At 34.1% G+C, this 21,906-nt stretch overlaps 4 protein-coding genes across 8 annotated transcripts; 2 read left to right on the forward strand and 2 right to left on the reverse strand.

Annotated features, from left to right (window-relative positions):
• LOC117568824 (uncharacterized) lies at window positions 1–749 on the reverse strand. Its single transcript, XM_034249700.2, has one exon. The coding sequence runs from the start codon at window positions 644–646 to the stop codon at window positions 128–130; it is 519 nt and encodes a 172-aa protein (XP_034105591.1). The 5' UTR covers window positions 647–749; the 3' UTR covers window positions 1–127.
• An 8,274-nt stretch (window positions 750–9,023) lies between these two features.
• Window positions 9,024–13,649, forward strand: LOC117566785 (uncharacterized). 5 transcript variants are annotated; one of them, XM_052004132.1, is made up of 4 exons: window positions 9,024–9,106; window positions 10,163–10,285; window positions 10,376–10,495; window positions 10,566–10,995. In XM_052004132.1, exons 2-4 carry the CDS (start codon window positions 10,229–10,231, stop codon window positions 10,857–10,859), a joined length of 471 nt encoding a protein of 156 aa, XP_051860092.1. In that variant the 5' UTR covers window positions 9,024–9,106; window positions 10,163–10,228; the 3' UTR covers window positions 10,860–10,995. The 5 variants fall into 5 exon arrangements, with proteins under 5 accessions (XP_051860092.1, XP_051860091.1, XP_051860089.1 ...); XM_052004131.1 differs by having other exon boundaries at window positions 9,034–9,106; window positions 10,563–10,995; XM_052004129.1 differs by lacking the exons at window positions 9,024–9,106; window positions 10,376–10,495; window positions 10,566–10,995 and adding exons at window positions 13,122–13,241; window positions 13,309–13,649 and having other exon boundaries at window positions 10,158–10,285.
• Window positions 13,650–14,718: 1,069 nt separating this feature from the next.
• On the forward strand, window positions 14,719–15,397 carry LOC117570000 (uncharacterized). Its single transcript, XM_034251391.2, has 2 exons — window positions 14,719–14,869; window positions 14,954–15,397. The coding sequence occupies exons 1-2, from the start codon at window positions 14,840–14,842 to the stop codon at window positions 15,281–15,283; spliced, it is 360 nt and encodes a 119-aa protein (XP_034107282.1). The 5' UTR covers window positions 14,719–14,839; the 3' UTR covers window positions 15,284–15,397.
• Window positions 15,398–20,328: 4,931 nt separating this feature from the next.
• On the reverse strand, window positions 20,329–20,905 carry LOC117570583 (uncharacterized). Its single transcript, XM_034252325.2, has 2 exons — window positions 20,480–20,905; window positions 20,329–20,419 (listed from the first exon to the last, which is right to left on the reverse strand). The coding sequence occupies exons 1-2, from the start codon at window positions 20,864–20,866 to the stop codon at window positions 20,351–20,353; spliced, it is 456 nt and encodes a 151-aa protein (XP_034108216.2). The 5' UTR covers window positions 20,867–20,905; the 3' UTR covers window positions 20,329–20,350.
• Between the last annotated feature and the right edge of the window lie 1,001 nt (window positions 20,906–21,906).

Genomic DNA, 21,906 nt, shown 5'->3' on the forward strand with positions numbered 1-21,906 from the left:
TTTTCTAGTATTTTTTTTACCTTTTTATTTGCAATGACATTAAATTTGGAAAGTGTTTATTGTATGGTCTTCGTCGTCTGATGCAATTTCATAAATTAAAACAAGTAAAATGATTAAAATATGTATTTTAAAGCCTTATCTTTGGAGTTTTGCTGTTAACTTTGCCAACAAAATCTTTGTTGACCCTGGCAACACTAGCCAAATAAGACACATAATCCACGTCGCTATCGAGCCCCAAAATTTCACTATACAGTGAACTCATCTTAATGCTGTAACGTGCCAAAGCATCTGGCACCTCGCATTCATTCATCTCCGTCTCATCGGTAAACTTGACCAACACCTTGTCGAATTTACTGTCAGTTGGTTGAGCCAGCTGACGCTGCAGTGCCAGCAGATCATCTTTTACCTTATGCAAAGCAGCTAGCTTAGAGTGCACTTCTTCCTTGAGTAGCTGGATCACATCTAGACACTGTTTCTCTTGCCCAGCAAGGAACTCTGTTGCCTTCTCGACACTGCCGTTGAAATTCTTCGAATCTGAGACATATTTGCGAGCATCGGTAATTGGCTTTATATCGGGCAAAGCAAGATGAGAGGTTCGATTCTGGTTGGAAATCAATTCCGACATCTCAAGGCTAGATGTAGCCATGCTTTAAATATATAAATATTTGATTTTTAATATTATTCTCTGTTTTTATTCAGTTTGTATACAATCGAGTGATAATTTCAGCATTGTATGCCAGCTGAAATTCTCAAAGCCTGTTTGATGTATTAAATAATCAATTCATTTTGAGTTTTATTTTATTACACTTTTCTGGCACACTTTGACATTCAATTTTATAGTATTTATTTACGAGTATATTAAATTTCAATTTATTTGCTATTTATTTTGATTCACCCAAAAGTATGCTTCACTTTTTTGCACTTGCTTTCTGTAAGCTACATGGAAAATTTATTGGGAAAATTTCGTAATTCAATTCAAGCAACACGTGCAATTGCATTTTTATGAATTAATTGAAATTCTGATAAATATTCAACAAATAATAACAAAATAGTCCAAAACCATTTTCGATTCAAAGAGTTTTGCATATCGTATACCCTTGGAATGCAATTTAAAGGGGCTTAAACTTTTTCTAAAAAAAAATTATCAACTCAATTTTCAGCAAATTTTATATGTTTGAATTAAATAGGTTAGGATTTTATATTTGAAAAAACAACATCGATTAAGATGGTATTTTTAGATGAATACTTCAATCATCAAGACTGAAGATAAAGGTCAACTTGGCACTCATTACAAACACAACCTAAAGACAAAAGATAAAACAGTGCAAAGTTTTATAATAATATTATATTAAACATCGATTCCAATTGAGATGTGATATATGTATAAATCCATATTTAGCACAAACTTTAAAAACATTCATTATTTACAACTAAATTAAACTACTAAATATATTCTCTGCAATAGAAAATACAAATTTTATGTGTTTTCATTTAATGTCAACAAATTGCATCAAATCCCAAAAAAACACTGAGAAAATAGTAGACAAAAACACAGATCTATCTATGTCAGCTATTATCGATTGCATTCCTTTTTTGCTATTTTTATTCGTGTTACCATTTTCGCATAACTTTCGCAATCGCACTAAAAGTCAATTTATGCAGTTGACTTAATTTGATTTTAGCCTCCGAATCAGGGGAAAGAATTGAATTTTATTTTGTCGCTTCTCTACATGTAGACGAATGTATGTGTGATTAAATACTCTGCAAATAGTGCTCTAAATACAATTTTCATAAAACGGATTATGGTAAATGTTTGACAAATATTCACTGATTTATTTTGTGTACTCGATGTCATGTGATTTCCGTAACAGATTCACATAATCCCTTTTTATGCAAGGTATACAAAAAAGAATAACTTTAGGTGATACATTAAAGCTAAATCTAAATATAAATTCTTGTTAATAATTGGAATAATTTCAAATGATTGTAAATTTGTTTTTTATTTTTAATTTTCAATTGATTCAAAGATTTGTATTGTGTAATTGGTATTAAATCATTTCTGTAATAGACTCACATAATCATTAAATACAAATGAGAAAATTTAAAAAGAAGCATTATATCCATTTTTCAACATAATTTTAATTGATTGTATCATTCATTGTCTTTAATCACATCAAAATTATTTCTAAATTATATTATATTTTCTTTAATTTTAATATAAATTTGCGCCGTAATTAATTGGTTGAACATATTGGGTGGAACTTTCTTGAATTACAGCAATGTATCACTGTAAAAGATATTTAATAGCTATAAAATATAGAATTAATTCGTAAATATTTGACACCATTTAGATTTCTAAAATTGATTGTCTTAAAATTCATAACATTGAATTCTTACTTACATTATTTCAATTTGAATTTTAATAATAATTTTCAATCGATTTAAATCATCGAAAAATGTAAATGTAAAAGTTGTTGATAGGAATATAAATTTTCTTGATTTACAAGAATATATTGCTGTCGTAATTTTGGCAAAATGTGTGACATATTCCTTTCGAGGACGTAGGATATGCAATGAGCATGTGAGCAAGTCAGCAGCGGAGTCGTACGTGTGGAAATGAAGCTGGCTGTGATTGCCGCATAAATGATTGAAAATGTGGACGGCAGTCGATGGTTGATCGAATGCCTTGCCTTGGCTTGCCACAAAAAACAGCACGGCTGCTGTTGATGCTGCTGTTGCTCCTGCTGCTGCTATCAGCATGCCACATTCCTGGCTTTGCAACGAAAGTTCACATGCAACGACTATTGACAGAGCCTGAGTGCATTATCAGAGAATTGATGGAAAATGCCAAAATATTTAAATCTAATTTTTGTGGCAAAGCGCAAGGCAAACAGATGGAATAGAGAGGGCGAGGAGGTGTTGGACAGTCTGTCTGCAACTCGATTTTTAGCCAAACAATTTAAATATGCATTCGAGTGCGGCACTGACGCTTATTTTTAGATAGCAGACACAATAGACAGGCGGACAGACAGACAGGCGACAGCCGACAGTCGGACAGACAGACATAATAGAAGACGGAGCAGACAATGCGATGCACAATAAATCACCAAAAAAGCGCAGCGAGAGTGTCAGTTGAAAAACTAAAATAAATGTAAAAAATAAGAAAGAATGAAAAGAAAAAAACCGAATTGAGAAAGAGATGCGTATGTAAAAGTGAAAAGCTAAAGCAGACGAAAGCAAAAACCAAATCATTTAATTGAATTATACGCGATAAAATTGCAATTTATTTTGAGCGCCAACATCGGCAACATCGCCAGCAGCAACAGCGACATCAGCAGCCTGTCAGCAATTGTTGTCGTTGTCCTTTCCACAACGACGACAGCAACAGCCGCGTCGCTGCGAGTGCTGTTTCTGTTGCATATTTGCAGCAAAAGTTGCATGCCAGATTGGGGACAAATGTCCCGTTAAAGCAAAATGCGTATTATTAGCTACAGTCGGATATCTATGCCGAGCATCTCTGTTGCTGCTGCTGTTGCTGTTGCAGTTGCACTTGCAACCATTCCCCAGGCCTGTTCCAATTACAATCGCCAACCAAACTGCATTGTTCTTGTGCATCGAACAATGCCGGAGCGCCTCGCCTGGCATGCAGCATTTCGGTGTATGTTGCACACACATATCACTATGGCACTCTATGTGCTGCAAGCACAGAGCAATCAACTCATCCACAGCAATTTTACGAGCGACATAACCAAAAAGGCAAACGCAATTCGGGATATTTAATGCGCACGTACATATTTGTATTTAAGTGCTTCGATTAATAACATACTTTATATATTGTTAAATAGAACTTAATTATAATATAGTATAAATTTATTGGGAATGGTTTTAAATAAAAATGTAATTTTATTCAATTTATAATACAAGATTATTTGTATAAAAAAATTAAAAGACCACCCATTTTAAAATAATGCAAAACATTTTTCGTTAAAATATACTAAAAATATACCAGTAATATTGTAAATGTATATATAGTAACTGTTACAAAATACAATTTTCAAACCAATCGCAATTTGCTCTCTAAGAAATAGAGTGATTAACACAAGTTTTTCATTTGACAGAAATCAATTTTTCTGATATATTTATACACGCCACCCATAGGGTAGAAGGGTGTTATAGCTTTGTTACGACAAGAAATGTATGTAACAGGCAGAAGAAGGCATCTCCGACCATATAAGGTAACAACAGCCGAGACGATATATCTATGTCCGTCAGTCTGTCAGTCCGTCCGTCTGTATGAACACCTAGATCACAGAGCCTATTTTTCGATAGCATTTGTTACATTTGCACGCAAATCAAGTTTGTTTCAAATTTTTGCCACGAAATTTTTGATTCTCGAAAATTTGATTGCGATCAGACAAAAATTGTAAAAGTTATTGAAGAAATACTGTTGTATGAGAAAATTTGCCCACAATGGGGTCTTAGCTGCTTTGCCTGACAGTCTGGTATATATATTTTTCACCCCATGGTATTTTTAGTATTTTTTGTGGTATATTGTTTGCAAATTTTAAGAATAATGCCGCGTTGTTTCCCTTTTATTCAAAATGGGTAGCTTTCTTACTTGTTTTTTTACGAAATGATTTTCAATTGCAGCTGACTTACATATATACAGGATTTCTAGATTCGTTCTGGCTACTTTAATAAAATTCCAAACACGTTTGATTGCTGAGATAATACTGTGGGCAAAAAGTAGTAAGACTTTGTTCATAATTTTAAAATTCTTTATTTTTTCGGCCAAATCTATTTCGTCCCCCTCAAATTAATCCCCCCCGGCCACAATACACTTTCGCAAACGTTTTTTCCAATCCTCGAAATAGTTTTTGAAGTAGATTTCCGGAATAGCCTTCAATGCGCGTAGCGATTCTCGTTTAATGTCTTCAATTGAATCAAAACGATTTTCCCGGAGCGATCGTTTGAGTTTTCTGAACAGCCAGAAGTCACACGGAGCTAAATCAGGCGAATACGGTGGTTGTGGAACGATATTGGTTGAATTTTTGGCAAAAAAATCACTAAGAATCAATGCAGTATGGGACGGTGCATTATCGTGATGCAAAAACCAACAGTTGTTAATCCATAATTTTGGTCTTTTTAGACGAATTGCCTCACGCAAACGACGCATAACGTTCAAATAATAGTCATTATTAACAGTTTGGCCGGATGGAAGGAATTCATAGTGCGCAACACCACGAAAATCGAAAAAAACTGTCATCATGACCTTGATTTTTGAACGACTTTGACAAGCTCTTTCTTTTCCCTCCTTGAAGTCTTTGTACCACTTATAAACATTTTTTTGTGACATGGTAGAGTCACCGAAGGCCTTTTGCAACATTTTGAAACATTTCGGCACCCGAAATTTGATTCCGCACACAAAATTTAATGGAACTTCTTTATATGAAAAATTTCACTCATTGTAAAAATCGCCAAATGCACTTTTTGTACTTCAGAAAAACAGGCATATATTAAACACTAATGATTATTTTGATATGATATTTGGCATAGAAGTTACTGACAGTCTTGCCAACCTAGAAACAAAATATTTCGACGAATGGATTTCTACACGAAATATAAATTAAAAAGTCTTACTACTTTTTGCCCACAGTAGTATTCCGGGAATGTACCAATAATATACCACAATAACGGGCAATTGTAAAAAAAAACAAAACAATTAATGCCATAATATAACTTTTCTAATTGTTACCCTATTAAAATATAATTTCTAACATAAGTTTAAGCATTAATTGTTATTTATACTTAAATTCAAAGTTGTTGCTCTACTTTCTACACACCTGAGGGACCTAGACAATTTAGCCACCAAGTCTCTTGCTATAGTGTCTATAAATCTGGACCTGTGGGATATGAAATATATTTGTTAATATGGGCGAACAGTCTCGAAGATTTTTTCCTCCTTCCTTTGATCAAATAAAATTCCTGTCGACAGTCTCTTGGTTTATTAAAATAAACATCAGCATTAATTCTTTTTAAAAGCAGAACTAATATAACATATATTATTTTTAATACACATGCAGTAAAAGTCATTTGTTAACTGCATATTTTCATTAGCCTACCTCAATTGGAATTGCTAACAACTTTCACTGCATTACGTTTTGGTTTTCTGCTCGAGAAAATCCATTTAAGTAGTGAAACTAAAAATGAAATTTAAATAGCAGCAAACTGCACCTTGGCACATTTTATTCTCAAGCTCACTTTATGTCTATCTCCTTCCATCTCTGTGTGTGTCTCTCTCCTCCTCACTCTCGTCGTCTTTTTCGCTGTCTTTAGGCTTTTCCTCCGCGCTTTGCGCTTTCCCTTTGTTTTCGTTCTTTTACTTTTGCTGTCCACATTGCTGTTTCCGTGTTTCTTGCCGTGTTGCCGCTGTTCCTGTGTTGGCATTTCATTTAGCGCACAACTTCACATTTGCGTTGCCTGCAATTGCCATTTCCGTTTCCTGAAATTTGCCACTCACACACAGCCACAGACAGATAGACACACACACACACACACACACACACACACACACACACACACACACACACACACACAGTCAGACACAGCAACAGAGAGTGAGGACGTGAGACAGCAGCAATCTGCCAGCCAGCCTTGCACCCATTACATGCCCCACCTCTCTCCCTTCACACCGACATTTTCATTTCCATGCTTGGGCGCTTCGCACGAATCAATTATTCGTCATCATCGATTAAGTAAGAGCAGCTACACCTTCCGCCCATCGCTCCTTTCATCGCCATGCCTGCAATCTCCTCGCCTCTTTCTCCTTCTACTTCTACTTCACTGTCTCGTTTTTATTGTTATGATTTTTGCCGCCTGTTATGGCTCTCTTGAAGGACTTTGGCCAGCACAAACAGCAGAAACAATAAGCGCGTTCAGTTCAGTTTTTCCTGTGCATTTTCAACGCGAAATCCTCATTTAATGATACCAACTAAAAGCCGAGATTCATATGCTACGGTCAAGCAACGGTAACTTGACTTTCATCCTTACTTAGAATAGCAAATATTTAATTGTAGCGCTAACGGAAAACCCAAGTCTGAACAAAAATTCAATGTTGGGGAAGATATCAAGTGTTAAATGTTATATATTATTTTTTATATTTAATTTTTCATATTTTTATTTTTAATGCTTATCAAGAAGGTATCAACAATTAAATGGGACGCAATTTAATTAAATGGTATCTTTAATAAAATTTATTTAAATTTGTTTATACATATAATTTTACAATGAATCGTTTAGAAGATATCAAATATTTAATGTGATGCAATAAAAATGTCACCAATTATAATTCAATTTAAATTAATTTATATAGTCGTAGAAGATATAGTATGTTTCTTTTATATTATAACAATTACATAAATATAACACAAACATACTTCCATCATATGCAATATATTATAAAATTAATTCAATTTATTTTCAATGCTGCTTCATTCATTTGTACAAAATTGAGTTATTTTATTTTATAGTTTTACAATGATAATTTTTATTATTATTGGTTTTTTTATTCATTTTGTTTTGAACTTTAAAGAAACTTTGAAATATTTTATTTATTTTAAAAAGAATGAATATCAATCAACAATTTTGTTTTCTACTTTCATCTCTTTTGACTGCACTTATACCTTAACTTTATTTCACAAAATGATAATTCCCACTGGTCGAGCTTCACTGTAGTTCTGATGGCCATACATGATGTTGATGGGGATTGCTGCGGCATATGTGCTGCTCATATATCTATACAAAACATTACAATACATCCAGAGCCTCAGGAACTGTCAGACATTTGTAAGAAGGCGGCGGCGAAGATGGAAGGCAGAGTGGAAGCAGTGGAGGGGGAGGGGAGCATGGGGCAGGGGCACGAAGAGTCTTTCGTTGGGCTCTGCTTATTTTCGCCATTATCCATTAAATATTTATGAAAATTGCTTTTGCTGCAGTTTTATTCACTTCGTTTGTCGTCCTGAAGTTCTTGCTTTGCATGCGGTCCTCTTCTGTTCTTTTTATTTTATTTTTTTGCCATTCTTATATTTGTCGGGTGAGCTGACAGTGCTGTGCGGAGAATACGACGAGGGCAGTAAAACAATAAAGCTTAAGATTTCAATTTCCTAAGAGCTTAAAGCTGACATTGCCTCTTGTGAGTACGCATGTGTGTTTGTGTGTGTGTGTGTGTGTTTGATTCTTGACACACATAAATCCTCGCCAAGACATGTGCCTAGTAGATAATCCAACATTATGAAAAGATATGTTACAATAAATACTCGTATGCATGTACCATATTCACATCAATATACTCGTAGCCAGCGATTTTAATGGCAACTCGTTAAGCAGCGCCACACGCCGTTCCTCATATTGATAAATGGACCAATTGTTGTAAGCACAACCCTCTAACAATAAGCCCCAAATGTCAACTATGCGAAAAATTCAACATACTCGCTGGATGAAGGTGAAAGTTGGAAAGGCAAAGGTTATGGAAAAAATAAACTTTTGGAACTAATGAAGAAATCTAAAGAAAAATAATATTTATGGGCTTACTTTTAAAGGTAAATAATTGTTAATGCAATATCTATTTATACTATAGTTAAGATACAAAATAAAGTTTCTTAAATAAAAATAAATTAGTCAAGGGTACCACAGAAGTCGCCAGCGGAATTGATTCCGTTGACAGCAATTCCGCTCGAAAATTTTAGTGGTGCCACAGAAATCCGAAAATTTTTAAGGTTCTTAGCAATTTTACCAACCATTTTGAACTTGGATGTCCATGGCTGTCACCTAGTCAAATAAAATTACTTTAGATTTTCATTAAATGTTTATCGTTTTAAAAGCAATGGTTTCAATTTTTAATTTTAAAAGTTTATTTATTTATTCAATTAACTGATAACTGGCAATTTATAAAACATTTAAAAGTTATCTCGAAATACATGAAAAGTAGCTAACAACGCTTAGACCTATTTACCAATTTTTGGCAACTCCTTTTGGGATTAATCAAGTGCATTCAAGACGCAACCTGACAGAAGCATGAGTTTCCTCAAACATATTCACAAATTGCACAGTAATTAAAAGATTTTTGTAATTAAACTTGTTTTACGTCAAAGTTAAATTTAAAACAATAAAAAATTGGGTTGCCGTTTTTTTTTAATCTCCCATCAAATTCCGATAAAGAAATGTCGCTAACTTTTACTTCGAAAATCTCAATCGAAAAGGTGATAGTACTAAACGTCAGCGGAATGAAAGCTGATTGATAGCGGAATCATTCCCCTCAAAATTTGTCAGCTGAAAGAGCTGTCCTTTTTTTCTCGGTACCTACATTCTATGTATTTGGTATATTTCAAGAATAATAATGTTTATAATGAATAAAATGGTTAGTATTCTATTTTATACCTTGAATTTAGTACTACCAAAATATACCAAATACATCCTTCTGTATATTTATATTTAAAGAATGAGGCCGAGTGTATCTCAGATTCTACTACTCTCGACTGTAGCTTTCTCACTTGTTTTATCTATTATTAATCTCTATTCAAAAATCTGATTAGTTTTTGTGGTTAACACAACTACATATTCTTAAACAATGAATTGGATCCAAAACCGTATTACCATCTCTTTATGTTCATCAAAATACTATCCGTATATAATCTCATTTCGCTGTTACTCATTCCAATTGACTAAACCACGATCCAAAATACGGATATCAATCGTACTGCAAGTGCAGTTTTAATTCTACAATTTATCATTTATGAAAACACGTGGCTTTACTTTGCGCTCCCATTTGAAAAAAAAAAACTATAGACAAAACAAACAGGCTTGCATTGGCAATGATCGTTGCACAACATGCAGCTATTGCATCAATTATTAAATTTTTTCGAAATAATAACACACTCGAAATAATTCACAATAATGAAAAAAAAAACTATGATATTGTCCTAAAAACGGTTAAAACTTTTTTTGTACGTTTAAAAAAAATAAATGTTTTGTCCTTTTTTCCGCCGTGAAAGGCTCACGGTTTCAGTTAGTTTTTTTTTAAATTTGGCGATACTATTTCAATGTACGGATTGGGAAATACAATTTTGACGTGATCGATATATTGATAACACAAGGAATTTTTTAGTTGTTAGTTGCTAGCAAAACGTGACGGAACTGTATTAACCTTTGCAGATCTGCAGAAGATTTAAACATGGAGAATTCCTGTGAGCCCCAAAAAAAAATAACTCACGATCAAGAGTTGGTTGAGGTAAGCTTAGTATAAAAAAATGCAAAAGATAAAAGTCGAGAGCTTTGACGTCCCATATTACATTAAATTTTCCCCGTGCATTTTTTGCAGGAGTCAGTTCAGCTTGATAATGAAGTTGCTAAAGTGTTAGAGCAAGACGGCGGAGGCGAAGTGGAAGCGGATTCAATTCCAAATGTCAGCAGCAACAGCGTCGTCGCTCTTGCTGTTCAGGTTAGCTTCGTGTAGCAGCAAAGATCGAAAGTCGAATATTTTGCTTTTCCTTAATATTTTTTTACAGCAGCCAGTTCACGGCCGCGAATTGGAATCTGATTCCGGCATCTCAAGTGGACAGGTTTCCAGCATGGAATGGTGGCGGCGCGTTCGAATCGTCGGCAGGATGGAATTCAATAGTGCGGAGAGAATGCGTGATATGACTCCTCAATCCATAGCTAACGAACTCCGTAGCATGCGCCCCGATCAGCGTTTCTTAGCCGAGTATATTATCTGCTCGACGCTCGCCCTTGGCCGCGCAGATCGTATATTGACCACCATTCCCAATTTCAACTCCGTCAGCGATGACGATGATGCGCAATAGGGCAAAAATATTGGAGAAACGCCCCTATATGACGCATAATAATAAAATAGTTTGTACTTCATTTCAAATGTTAATAATTCAATATTTACAAAAAGGAAGTATATAACAAAAATAAAATATCACCCAAACATGAAATGTTTGCGAAAGACTACAAACGAAGACAGAACCAACCCAAGCAAAGAGATGCAATAAGTAATTTGATACTGGGTGCAATGAAAAAATGTAATTTATTAATACCATTAATTGATTACACATTATATTAAGCAACTCGTTCTGAAACGATTTGATCTATTTAAACATTTTCCTGTGTCCATTATACTTTTTTCCACAATTTCCTCTTTATTGATTGGAAAAGCAGCAAACATACACATATGTATGTATTCTCATAATAAAGCGCCAAAAATGTATGCCATAATCAGATGATTGTTATCGTCATCGCACTTTCTCGATAAAAATATCGGAATAATAGCCACGTTACGACTAAACTTTCAGAATTCTTGCATCATTGAAGATGCTGTTCATCAGATGCATAAAAAAAATGTTTAAAGATAATCGCCAAGACGATCAATTAGATAACTTTGTAAAGAAATATGATCGTTGCAGAGCGAGTTGCTTATTTTGATGTAAAACGGAAATAAGTAAAGTTAATTGATGAATAAAAAAAATAATATTTGTAAATATGTACATACAATTTTTTGAATGCCCTCAGTAACGCATAATTTATTAAATTGCTAATTTTGGGTTGATTTATTCTAGTGCATTTGACATTATTTTTCTTCCTGCCTGAGTTCGTTTACCTTTTCAGCCCTAAACTAATCGCGTGATGCAGTTTTGGTGTAAACATTTGCATCACATAACTACATCATTGAAGCAGATGCACTTGGTCTAAATAGATTATGGAATGTTGCTTTCATTGATGCGGCCAGTCTGAATAAGCTATGAACAAAGTATTAGAAATTTATGTTCTGAAACAATTGAGCTATGTGAAATTGAAACATTTACAATATTTAAATGTATGTATTTTGAATACAGAAGAATCGTTTAACGAAATGCAGCGTTTCAAATTTAAATTTATTTTTAAATGTTGTAAGATAAGCTTATAAAACTACTATGTGTAATAAAAAGAAAATTTGCTATTTAAAATTGCATATACATATGTACATATTTTAGTTGACACGGCCTGGTTCAACTTTTCTCTCGCATGATGTAGAAACAAATGCCAAAACTACCAAAAATCACCATTGATAATTTTGACCCTTTTCAAAAATGTGCTACTCGATAAACACGTAGCTGCACCCTAAATTTCAATTGAAGTAGCGCAACCTCAAGCACGAGACAAGTAATGTTTATGTCCTCGATGGGATCCCATCGTGAGCTAAAGGAGAGATATTAGCTCATTAGTTGCATGTTCATGTACTTAAATCATTTAGGGAGATAGCAAGAGGATCTTAGTTGCTTTGACCCACAGTCTGGTATGTTTAGTAATCTATGTAACTTTCAGTCTATGTTTGAATTTTCGTTTATATTAATGTGTATATTAAATGATCCTGATCGTTTTTCGAAATATATAAATTAAAAAAAAACTATGATATAGTTCTAAAAACTGTTAAACGTTTCTTCCGTTTTTTTTTTTTGGCTTTCTTAGTTGTTTTTGCTAACAAAAAACGTGACAAAACTGTATTTACCTTTATTGATCCACAAAAGAGTTGAAAAATGGGGAGTGAATGTCAGCCGGAAAATATGAAACAATCGATCAAGAGATGGATGAGGTTAGCTTCGTGTAGCAACAAAAGACAAGAGATTTAACGTCCCAGAATAAATTTTCGTTTTCCCCGCGAAAAAAGAACTATGATATTGTCCTAAAAACGGTTAAAACATTTTTTTGTACGTTTAACTTAAATAAATAAATGTTTTGTCCTTTTTTCCGCCGTGAAAAGCTCACGGCTATCGGTTAGTTTTTTTTTTAAATTTGGCGATACTATTTCAATGTACGGATTGGGAAATACAATTTTGACGTGATCGATATTGATAACACAAGGAATTTTTTAGTTGTTAGTTGCTAGCAAAACGTGACGGAACTGTATTAACCTTTGCAGATCTGCAGAAGATTTAAACATGGAGAATTCCTGTGAGCCCCAAAAAAAAATAACTCACGATCAAGAGTTGGTTGAGGTAAGCTTAGTATAAAAAAATGCAAAAGATAAAAGTCGAGAGCTTTGACGTCCCATATTACATTAAATTTTCCCCGTGCATTTTTTGCAGGAGTCAGTTCAGCATGATAATGAAGTTGCTAAAGTGTTAGAGCAAGACGGCGGAGGCGAAGTGGAAGCGGATTCAATTCCAAATGTCAGCAGCAACAGCGTCGTCGCTCTTGCTGTTCAGGTTAGCTTCGTGTAGCAGCAAAGATCGAAAGTCGAATGTTTTGCTTTTCCTATATATTTTTTTACAGGAGCCAGTTTACGGCCGCAAATTGGAATCTGATTCCGGCATCTCAAGTGGACCGGATTCCAGCATGGAACCACGGTCGCGGCGCGTTCGAATCGTCGGCAGGCTCGAAATTGATAGTGCGGAGAGATATCGTGCTTTGACTCCTCAATCCATAGCTAACGTACTCCATAGCATGCGTCCCGATCAGCGTTTCTTAGCAGAGTATATTATCTGCTCGACGCTCGCCCTTGGCCACGCAAATCGTATATTGACCATCATGCCCAATTTCATGATCAACTCCGACAGCGATGACGATGATGCGCAATAGGGCAAAAATATTGAAGAAACACCCCCATATGACGCATAATACTAAAATAGTTTGTACTTCATTTCAAATGTTAATAATTCAATATTTTCAAAAAGGAAATACATATATAACAAAAATAAAATATCACCCAAACATTTCAAAACTACAAACTAAGACAAAACCAACCCAAGCAAAAAAGAGATGCAATAAGTAATTTGATACTGGGTGCAATGAAAAAATGTAATTTATTAATACCATTAATTGATTACACATTATATTAAGCAACTCGTTCTGAAACGATTTGATCTATTTAAACATTTTCCAGTATCCATTATATTTTTTTCCTCAATTTTCTCTTTAATGATTAGAAAGCAGCAAACATACACATATGTATGTATGTATTCTCATAATAAAGCGCCAAAAATGTAAGTACCATAATCAAATGATTGTTATCGTCATCTCACTTTCTCGATAAAAATATCGGAATAATAGCCACTAAACTTTCAGAATTCTCGCATCATTGAAGATGCTGTTCATCAGTCGCCACTCTCATATATCCTGTTTAGACTGATTTGCATCCACTTAGTAGAACCATCCGCCGCATCATTCCATCATCATGATCATGCGGCAATGATTCTGAAAATGTGACCTATTTTGGTTAATATTTTGGTAATTTTATTTAAAATTGATTAAAAATAAAATACAAAAGTCGAAAAAATTAAAGAAAACAGAGACATAGCGCAACTTCAAGCACGAGACAAGTAATGTTTATGTCCTCGATGGGATCCCATCGTGAGCTAAAGGAGAGATATTAGCTCATTAGTTGCATGTTCATGTACTTAAATCATTTAGGGAGATATCAAGAGGATCTTAGTTGCTTAGACCCACAGTCTGGTATGTTTAGTAATCTATGTAACTTTCAGTCTATGTTTGAATTTTTCGTTTATATTAATGTGTATATTAAATGATCCTAATCGTTTTTCGAAATATATAAATTAAAAAAAAACTATGATATAGTTCTAAAAACTGTTTAACGCTTCTACTGGTTTTTTTTTTTAACGCCTATCGTTATTTTTTTTTGTATGGCAATACTGCTTCAAAGTATGGATTGCTAAATACATGATTTATCGATAACGTAAGGGCTTTCTTAGTTGTTATTGCTAACAAAAAACGTGACAAAACTGTATTTACCTTTATTGATCCGCAGAAGAGTTGAAAAATTGAGAATGAATGTCAGCCGGAAAATATGAAAACTTCCGATCAAGAGATGGATGAGGTTAACTTCGTGTAGCAACAAAAGACAAGAGATTTAACGTCCCAGAACAAATTTTCGTTATCCCCGTTTTTTTTTTTTTTGCAGGAGTCAGTTCAGCATAACGTGGAAGCTACTAAAGTGTTAGAGCAAAACGGCGGCGGCGAAGTGAAAGCGGAGTCTAGCAGTGAATCGGAGTCGCAGCGAATCTTAAGTGGCGCGACAGCGATGTCAACGTCAATTCGAAACGTCGGCAGCAGTAGTACCAACGTCGATCATGCGGACATAGAATGTGGCTTGACTGCTCAATACATAGCTGACGGACTCTGTAGTATGCGTCGTGATCAGCGTATCTTAGCCATGCTCATGATCAACATTATCATGAATCGTCTGATACACCGGCAGCAACGGCAGGGGGGCAATGGTGATGCGAAATAGGGCAAAAATATTGGAAAATCGCCCTTGTATGACGAATATAAATAAAAGAGTTGTATTTGATTTTAAATATTAATAATTCCACATTTTAAGAAGAAAGTATACAACAAAAATAAAAAAACACCCAAACGTGAAATGTTTGCAGAAGACTACAAACTGAGACAGAACCAAACCAAGCAAAAAGGAACAACAGTGGGTGCAATGAATTACCATGGAATTACCCATATATTATATTTTAGTTGACACGGTCCTGGTTCAACTTTTCTCTCGCATGATGTAGAAACAAATGCCAAAACTACCAAAATCACCATTGATAACTTGGACCCTTTTCAAAAATGTGCTACTCGATAAACACGTAGCTGCACCCTAAATTTCAATTGAAGTAGCGCAAGCACGAGACAAGTAATGTTTATGTCCTCGATGGGATCCCATCGTGGGCTAGAGGAGAGATATGAGGCGGGTGAAGGAGCTTTGCTCATTAGTTGCATGTTCATGTACTTAAATCATTTAGAGAGATAGCAGCAAGTACCGCCCACTATACTCTACTGTGGCAGAGAAGGGGGCGTGTCTGTTCGCACACTTCATATATTTACAATATAAATTTGTTGAGTTTTTCGTTTTTTTTTTTGGCCTTTATTTTGGAAATTGCGCATCATAAATTCTTGGGAGGATTTCGTTAGCGCCCGTCTTCCTTATTCTCTTTTTTTTTTGCTGTACATTTTGAGTAACGGTACTTAATAAACTCGCATCATTTTCCCATTTGGCGCTCGCACTTCATTTCTTTACTTCCTGAGCCCCCGCTCCACACTGCACACTCTCACCTGGTATTCCTGTTGTTGCCCCAAATTACCTGTCATTTCGAAATTATGATACCAGGACCCGTTGGCTCTGGCGTTGACGTTGCTTTCCGGCGTGCTTCCTCTCTCCCGGGAATTTTTTTATGTTTCATGTGGCTGTCAGATAGAACGAGAGACTGGTCTGGGCGAAGGTGGCCAAGAGGGTGGGAGAGGGGGTGATGGGAGCCTAACCTAATTTTATTTGCTTGCCGCGAAAAATGTGGGGCCCACATATAACTCAAACTAATACCCAGCGGTTGTATCGTAAAACCTTATGCGCATCTTCCGATTGTAATCTGTAAGCATAATGCCTTAATAACCGTTACGCCGGGTAGTTTCCCCGCCTCCCTGTACTCCTCCTCCATTTCTGCACCAGTCAGCCGCTGTCAGTCAGCGAGTCAGTCAGTCATTCAGTTAGTGAGAGAGGGCCTAAAACATACTTGTACTTATTGCATTTGATATAACATGACAGCTTGATGACATTCCCGTTTCCCTTTCCACGTTCCCCCCGTTCAAGTGGACATTTTCAGTAGGTGCCAAAAGCACAAGCCCAAAAACATCTCAATGCCATCCAATGTGCTATATATATACATATGTATGCTACACTTTCCTTCCAAAGCTGACAGTGCAAAGATAGCAACTGGAGGGAGAAATGACAAGCCTCTAAAGATCTTAAGCTGGCATATTGAAAACTTTCGACTTTGATTGCTTTGATTAGGCTCAACTCGCCCGAGTCACAGACACAAGACAGCAGTCACAAAATGGACTTCGGAAACTTTCTTTTGCACTTAACGAATCCTCGAAACAACTAAATTAAAAAAAAACGAATGTGGGTAAAACTAACATAAGACGAAAAGGTCGATACTTGTCTTGTTTTGTTAAATCCAAAATATAACAATTTTCTAATCTTAATTTAATTCCAAATATTTCAAGTAATTTTACTTCTACTTTTTAATAACATTTCATTTTAAAAGTATTCACATATTATTAGTATATTTAGTGATAGTTGCATTCATCAATATAAATAAATATATTAAGTCTAAATTTGAATTTGTCGCATACAAACAAACTGTAAGCAAACTTATGCACTTAAAAAAAACTCTTACGTTTACGTTTTTTAAACTCAATCAATTGTTGATCACAGTTGGAATTGATATTTTACAAACAACAACAACATTGATTTAACTCTTTTTCGGCATCAGGTAAGTTTCGACTAGCTTCAGGGAAGGCAATCCACGCCCCAAACGCTTTAGTATCAGAATGCCAACGAAAAACATGAGGGAGCATTTGCAAAATTGCTCAAAGGCCGAATCCCTCTTAACGAGATGAAACCAGACCTTGGGATGCTGGCGGTACCAAGGAAGCATTTTACTTGTTGATTGTCGAACGTAATAGAATATCTGCAAAATAGGAAAATCAGCTTAAAACGAAAGAAGTTACGATTACGAAATTACTTACCAATATATAATTCTGTAATTTAGAATATTGATCAAATTTAGAATGACTACTTAGCTATTTATTTCTGAGGTATTTTGAAGACTTTGTCTTTGTCTCTTCGTACGTATTCCCAACAGGGAAGCCCCAAAGAAAAACCAAGTTTTAGTTTTGCAAAGTGTTGCTGATGCAAATTGCAAATTCGTATTTATTTAAGTTTAAAAGGCAGTCACAGCAATAGGGGAATTTTGCTGCATTCAACTTTCAAAGAGCGTTAAAAAGCCGTTCCAAATTAAAGAAATGTGTGATTTGACAATACTGCAGTATTCTTTGTTTTATCCCAGTTATTATTAAATTATTTAATCACACCTTTTCCAACTTATTTAAATAAATAACAAATGATACGGCAAATTTATTAATTAAAATTATGTGTTTGCTGCACAATATCATATTTGATAACGAAAAATTACCGAATACACATTTGATGTTAATGAAGACATTTGCAAAAAACAACAAAAGTTCAGAAAAGCGAGTAAAACAAATTTATAAATTTTAGTAGATTCCTTTAACCACATTCCATTACATTACTTTAGCATGCTTTCACTTAATTCGATTAAATATTAATTATTATGTATTCATCAAATAAAATATTTGAATTTTGTTAAACTTGAGTTACATAAGTCTAATTAATCGTAATTTAAATACATTTTTTAATTCAAAAGTATTTTGTGCATTTACTTACTGGAAATGTAGAAAACTGAAAGCATAATTTTAAGTGAATATATATTCATTCTATGTTGAGTAACTGCGCCAAAACAACTCAAAGTAGTCGCTGTGCAGAAGGAATTCCACGGCGAAAGAAATTCCAAAATTGTTAGTTTTCAAACTACTTTCCTATTGGACAATTACAAATACAAATTTGCAGCGTACCTTGGTACGTGTTACGAGCATGTCTTGACTGTACTTTTGTTATAATTATTTTAATATTTGTACCTATTCGATAAGTTTATTGTAGCTATTCTGCTAAAATACTGTTTGTTTTTTATCCCACATGAATGGTTTTTGCACAATTTCTCTTATTGACGACGTAATCTATTTTTGTCCACAATTCAATAAGCATCTTTACCTGCTGGCGGCCCTCAAAGCTGAAGAGGTCGTGCAGTCCAGAGCTTTGCTTTAACAATTTGAGTTGTGACATGGCAATTTACATACATACATATGTATGTATGTACATATGTACATTTTCCGATTTTTTTCAGTATTGTGATTTCTTTGCACGGACATTTCAGCATGCGGAGGATATAATCGTGATCAAGGGCGAAGTCCAAGCCGAAGATACCGACTGTGAGCAATTGAGGCTACTCGAGAACAGCAAAAGGCGACGCCAGATGATTGACCACAATGAACAAAAACAAATGTTGGTGGTAATTCGCAGCAGCATCGTCGAATGTTATTTAATTGGCCAATGCATGGCTGTCGATTTCCGCAACACGCGTCTTGAAAACGATTTCCGCATGTTGATTGTTGAATGCAATGAAATATCTGAGAAATATGATAAGCGTCAAGTGAAAAGTGTATTTTTTATTTATTACTCTTATTTATTCGATCTACTCTTCGACTGAGACCTAATAAGGTTAAACTTTATTATTATGAAATTAGTAATTTCAAATTACTTACCAATATATTGTTGCTTGCGTAATGACCGACTATCTTATCGATTATTCACTCCAGTAATCGATATTTCGATATATATAATATAATTAAACTTGAACCTAGTTCGATTGCGCAAGACTTTTTATAAAGTCTTAGGACTACTTATTCCACTGTTGAAGGTAGTTACCAAACTCTTTTATCCTTTCATAACTTGAATTTCCGAGTTGTATACTATTCTTTTGGATTATATCGTTCATATTTAAGAATGACACAATGAGAACTTAGACGCAACTAAAACACACGAAAAATGTTTGATTAACTTTTATTCTTAGATATGAAATCAACAAATTCAATTACATTGACCGCAAATTATCTGTTTAAGAAAAATTTAAGTTCAAAACAAAATTTCAAGAAATAAAATTTTGTGTAAATTTTTTTTACAGCAAGTCACACAATATAATAAGCTTTTATTTTAAATGTGTATAATACAAATTAAAAACAAGAAGATGTCAGTTATGTTTAATTTTTATTATAAACACTAAAAATTATTTTTATTTTTTTTATTATCATTATATATATAACAATTTATAATATTAAAATATGATCCTTCTTTTCAATAGAAATTGAAAAAAGTGTTGATTTTAATTATTTTAGTATTCAATATATAATAGTTAAGAGTTGTTTTTATAAAAGTGACGTATTCTTAATAGAGCAGATAATTTCGATGGTCTATTAGTTTCGTATATATAAATGAAAGTCATTGTAATTAATAGATGTTTTAAAAAAAAAGTATTGCAAGTTTTAAATGCATTGTATTAAAGAAATTCCGCAACTCAAATGCATTTTATACATTGCAAGCAATTTTTCATTGTCAGTCATTTAGAATATCGTACAAAAGAATTTCAATTTCTAAAGAAACCAAGCGAATCGTTGATCTCTAGCCAAGCATGGGGAACAAATGTACGAGAACCCCGAGAGACAAACGTCGAGCGTTTGATAGACTGTGGACAGTGTTGAGTTGAAATGTTCAACACAACTTGTTAATTAGCAAAAATGTTTATTATTATCGAAAGCTACAGCTAAAGCTAATACAATAAAAGCATTTTATTTTAAATTCTATAAATATAATTTTCTATACTAAATTGGACTATTTCACGGAGCTGTTGAAGTTCTTCTCATTACTCAAGCACTGATTGCAGATTGTGCAGAAGATTTGCTGTAAAAATATTGCAATTTTATTTAGATTAACACTTATTTTTGCATTTGAATCTCTTACAGGAATGGAGGAACGCGAGATGCAACTGCCGCCTTGCGAGGAGCCGGTACATTCAAAATGTCTTAGCCAGGACTTGATGACATTCGTGGGTGGCACCTGATAAATGCTAAAGTGTTTCTTGAACATTCTTTGGGCACTGCTTATGGAATCGTTATTTCTATAATAGGCGCGTATTATAAACGCTCGATGCACACCCGTCCACTGATCCATTGCGACTGAATGCAGAAAAGAATCCCAAAAATCCCAATATATAAAAAAGAAACATTGAAATGACAGGCACAGGGGTATTTCCGGTGCATGAGTGACATAAAAAAGTCGTGAAATATGAATTATACAAAAATTTAATTGGTCATCTGCAGCGTCATATGCGTTTTCTAAATATAACATACATAGATTCTCGGCGAACGTGGCGTATGAGCAATGCGATATATTCGTATGTATGAAATGTGAATTCTCAAAAATTGTAAATTGTAAATCGCAAATTGTCTTTTCGCCAACACGCTCTCTCAGCCATCAATCAGTTGAAGAAAGTCATCATCATTACGCTTCATTCAGCACAAGCAACACTAATACAGCCATCATCAAAATGGGCGTGGCATGTCGAGGTGTGGGCGACGAAATGGGCAGCGAATGGGGGCGATGAGTGGAAACGTTTGCGCGGCACTAAATCTCCAACTTGAACTCATTTAAAGTTTTCCAACAAGCTAAATCCGCATTGGCATTTGGCCATCATGTTAGTAGTTGGCTATCGTCAAAGTCCTTAAACGCTTTTCCTGCTATCATTCCGTATACACTCCACTAAGGCTTCAACAACTGATTGATTGATGGCACTGTCCTACTGAAATTGAGTAGCAATATAAATTATTGGGTCTACAGGCTGGCCTTCAATGGAAGATTTAAAGTCCTCAACTTTATCGAATATCTAAAGTAAGTAATTTCTTTAAATTCTACTTTTAATTGAAAATAAATACTATGGGAAAATAAGAAATATTCCAAATAATGTTTTTTTTATTGCAACGTATTAAGTTAATACACAAATATATTTAAGTTTATAAGAAATTAGTTTCCCGAGTATAAGATAGAAAATATTTAATATTTTTTTATTATTAGATTATTAAGAAATGCCAACACATAATTTCACATTTATTATTTGGCAACATGAAAATTCTGAACATATTTCAAATACTTTGAGTTTTTGTATAAAGTGATGTAAATAATATTATAATTTTTGTAAATGTTTTGTTCTAATTATTTTGTTTTGCAATAAATTACAAACATGTACTTAAGCATATATTTTCTGTCTTTAAGAATTTTACAATTATTTTAAATATTAAATTAATTTTATTTTAAAATTATTGAAATGAAAACAATATGAAAGGCTCTCATTACTTATCATTTTCATGCTTATTATTTGGTTCTGTGATATA

This window comes from Drosophila albomicans, chromosome 3 (assembly GCF_009650485.2).
Source record: "Drosophila albomicans strain 15112-1751.03 chromosome 3, ASM965048v2, whole genome shotgun sequence".
Taxonomy (NCBI): Eukaryota; Metazoa; Arthropoda; class Insecta; order Diptera; family Drosophilidae; genus Drosophila; species Drosophila albomicans.

Coding starts and splice junctions, on each gene's coding strand:
- LOC117568824 (XM_034249700.2), bottom strand. CDS start 646: ATGGCTACATCTAGCCTTGAGATGTCGGAATTGATTTCCAACCAGAAT.
- LOC117566785 (XM_052004129.1), top strand. CDS start 10,229: ATGGAGAATTCCTGTGAGCCCCAAAAAAAAATAACTCACGATCAAGAG. Junction 10,286..13,121: donor ACGATCAAGAGTTGGTTGAG/GTAAGCTTAGTA, acceptor CATTTTTTGCAG/GAGTCAGTTCAGCATGATAA. Junction 13,242..13,308: donor TCGTCGCTCTTGCTGTTCAG/GTTAGCTTCGTG, acceptor ATTTTTTTACAG/GAGCCAGTTTACGGCCGCAA.
- LOC117570583 (XM_034252325.2), bottom strand. CDS start 20,866: ATGTTATATTTAGAAAACGCATATGACGCTGCAGATGACCAATTAAAT. Junction 20,420..20,479: donor TCTCGCGTTCCTCCATTCCT/GTAAGAGATTCA, acceptor ATATTTTTACAG/CAAATCTTCTGCACAATCTG.
- LOC117570000 (XM_034251391.2), top strand. CDS start 14,840: ATGAAAACTTCCGATCAAGAGATGGATGAG. Junction 14,870..14,953: donor CCGATCAAGAGATGGATGAG/GTTAACTTCGTG, acceptor TTTTTTTTGCAG/GAGTCAGTTCAGCATAACGT.